The 1,698-nt window shown below is 40.4% G+C and overlaps 1 protein-coding gene across 1 annotated transcript; it reads right to left on the bottom strand.

Moving 5' to 3' along the window:
- Positions 1-442: 442 nt before the first annotated feature.
- LOC141602041 (uncharacterized) lies at positions 443-1,048 on the bottom strand. The gene has a single exon (XM_074422349.1). It carries the CDS (start codon positions 1,046-1,048, stop codon positions 443-445), a length of 606 nt encoding a protein of 201 aa, XP_074278450.1.
- Positions 1,049-1,698: the final 650 nt, after the last annotated feature.

The following is a 1,698-nucleotide window of genomic DNA, read 5'->3' as shown; positions in this document are numbered from 1 at the left end:
ATAAGATACGTAATTTCACTCACAAAATCATCCGTTCAATTTTAAGGAATTAATTAACTTGTATCATCATACAATTAATTAATTAAGCAATTAAGAATGTTTCCCTAGAGGTGTGACCTTAAGGGATCAACTGATCACCACCGTCACACGACAGTAATGTCAAACTCTAGGCAGCCAATCATTACCGATTAATGTGGATCAGTTGACAATAAAATATTACTATCCCTCATGTATTCTTAATATGAGATTTTAAACATGTGATCGCATTATTGTCGAGGACACATACTCCAACAACAAATACGAGTATGAAAGTCATATGTTTATGGCAGTCTAAATTAATGTAACAACGAGATTTTACATATTTCTTTTTTTTTTTTTGGTAAAATGTGAGATATATATATTATGATATAAAACAAGGTTACAAGTGGTGGGCAAGCATCAATTAATCATCTAACACATACAAATTTTTCTGCCTCAACCAGTCTATGTCCGTTTTGGTTAAAACCTTGTAATCCCTTCCTCGTACTCTAGCTTTAACTTCTTCAATGACCTGTTCTGCTAACCTCTCAGGCCTTAGCAGCACCCCTTCCATGTTGCTTTTGTTCCTCTGCTGCCAAACATGATAAATCACACCCCACATCAGAGCTGCTTGTATTCCTTTTTGCAATTTCGTACCTGTCCTCTGTGTACACCATACAACCATGTCATTCACTGGGAAGGTGATCTGCATTTTCTGACTGATAGCCTGTATGACTCTTCTACTATAGATGCAGTCACACAGAATATATTCAATGCATTCAGTCTCCTGCTCACAAAGCAAACACCTATCATCAATGTCCAAACCATACCCAATCAGCTTGTCTCTTGTTCTCAATGCTCCATGTGCCACTAACCAACCTGTGAACTGATGCTTTGGCATCACATGATTATTCCAAAGACACTTATACCAGGTAACCTTTAGGTTTGTGCCCTTAAGCCATTCATAGCATTCACTGGGAGAGTACTCTGACTGAGCATTCCATTTACCAGTAGCATAACCAGGTAGCATTTCCTCCTTGACCTTGCATATCCTTCTCCAAACCCAACTAGAGCTAGTAGATGGTGTATAGTCCAGCCAATCCCTCCCTTTCAGATAATTCTTTTGCGCCCACTTCGCCCATATAGAGTCTTTCTTTACAGTTATCCAGTGCACTAGTCTGCCAATCATAACTTTGTTCATTGTTCCTTGATCTTTCAGTCCTAAACCTCCCTCTTCCTTTGGCCTGCATATTTTTTTCCCAGGCTACCATTGGCACCCTCCTGTAGTCTGCACTACTATCCCACAGAAAGTTTCTACAGGTGGCTTCAATCCTGCTAATGATCCCTTTGGGGATAATGAACATTGAAGCCCAATACGAGTGTAATGAGGAAAGGACAGCCTTGACTAATACCAATCTCCCCGCATAGGAGAATTTCTTTGCCCCATAGTTGTGGATCCTGCTGCAGACCTTCTCAACCAGGCACTCACAGTCACTCTTCTTCATCCTGGTAGTCTGTATTGGCATCCCCAGGTACTTGAAAGGCAGCTGCCCTTCAACAAATCCTGAGACTCTCAAAATATCATGTTTTATATGTTCAGGCACACCCTGGAAATAGGCATTTGACTTGGTGGCACTTACCTTCAGCCCAGATGCAATAGAAAAGGTAGAGAAAGACTTT

The sequence above is a fragment of the Silene latifolia genome, chromosome 9 (genome assembly GCF_048544455.1).
Source record: "Silene latifolia isolate original U9 population chromosome 9, ASM4854445v1, whole genome shotgun sequence".
Taxonomy (NCBI): Eukaryota; Viridiplantae; Streptophyta; class Magnoliopsida; order Caryophyllales; family Caryophyllaceae; genus Silene; species Silene latifolia.
Note: the sequence above shows the minus strand (reverse complement) of the source record. Positions and strands in the feature narration are given on the sequence as shown.

Coding starts and splice junctions, on each gene's coding strand:
- LOC141602041 (XM_074422349.1), bottom strand. CDS start 1,048: ATGCTACCTGGTTATGCTACTGGTAAATGGAATGCTCAGTCAGAGTAC.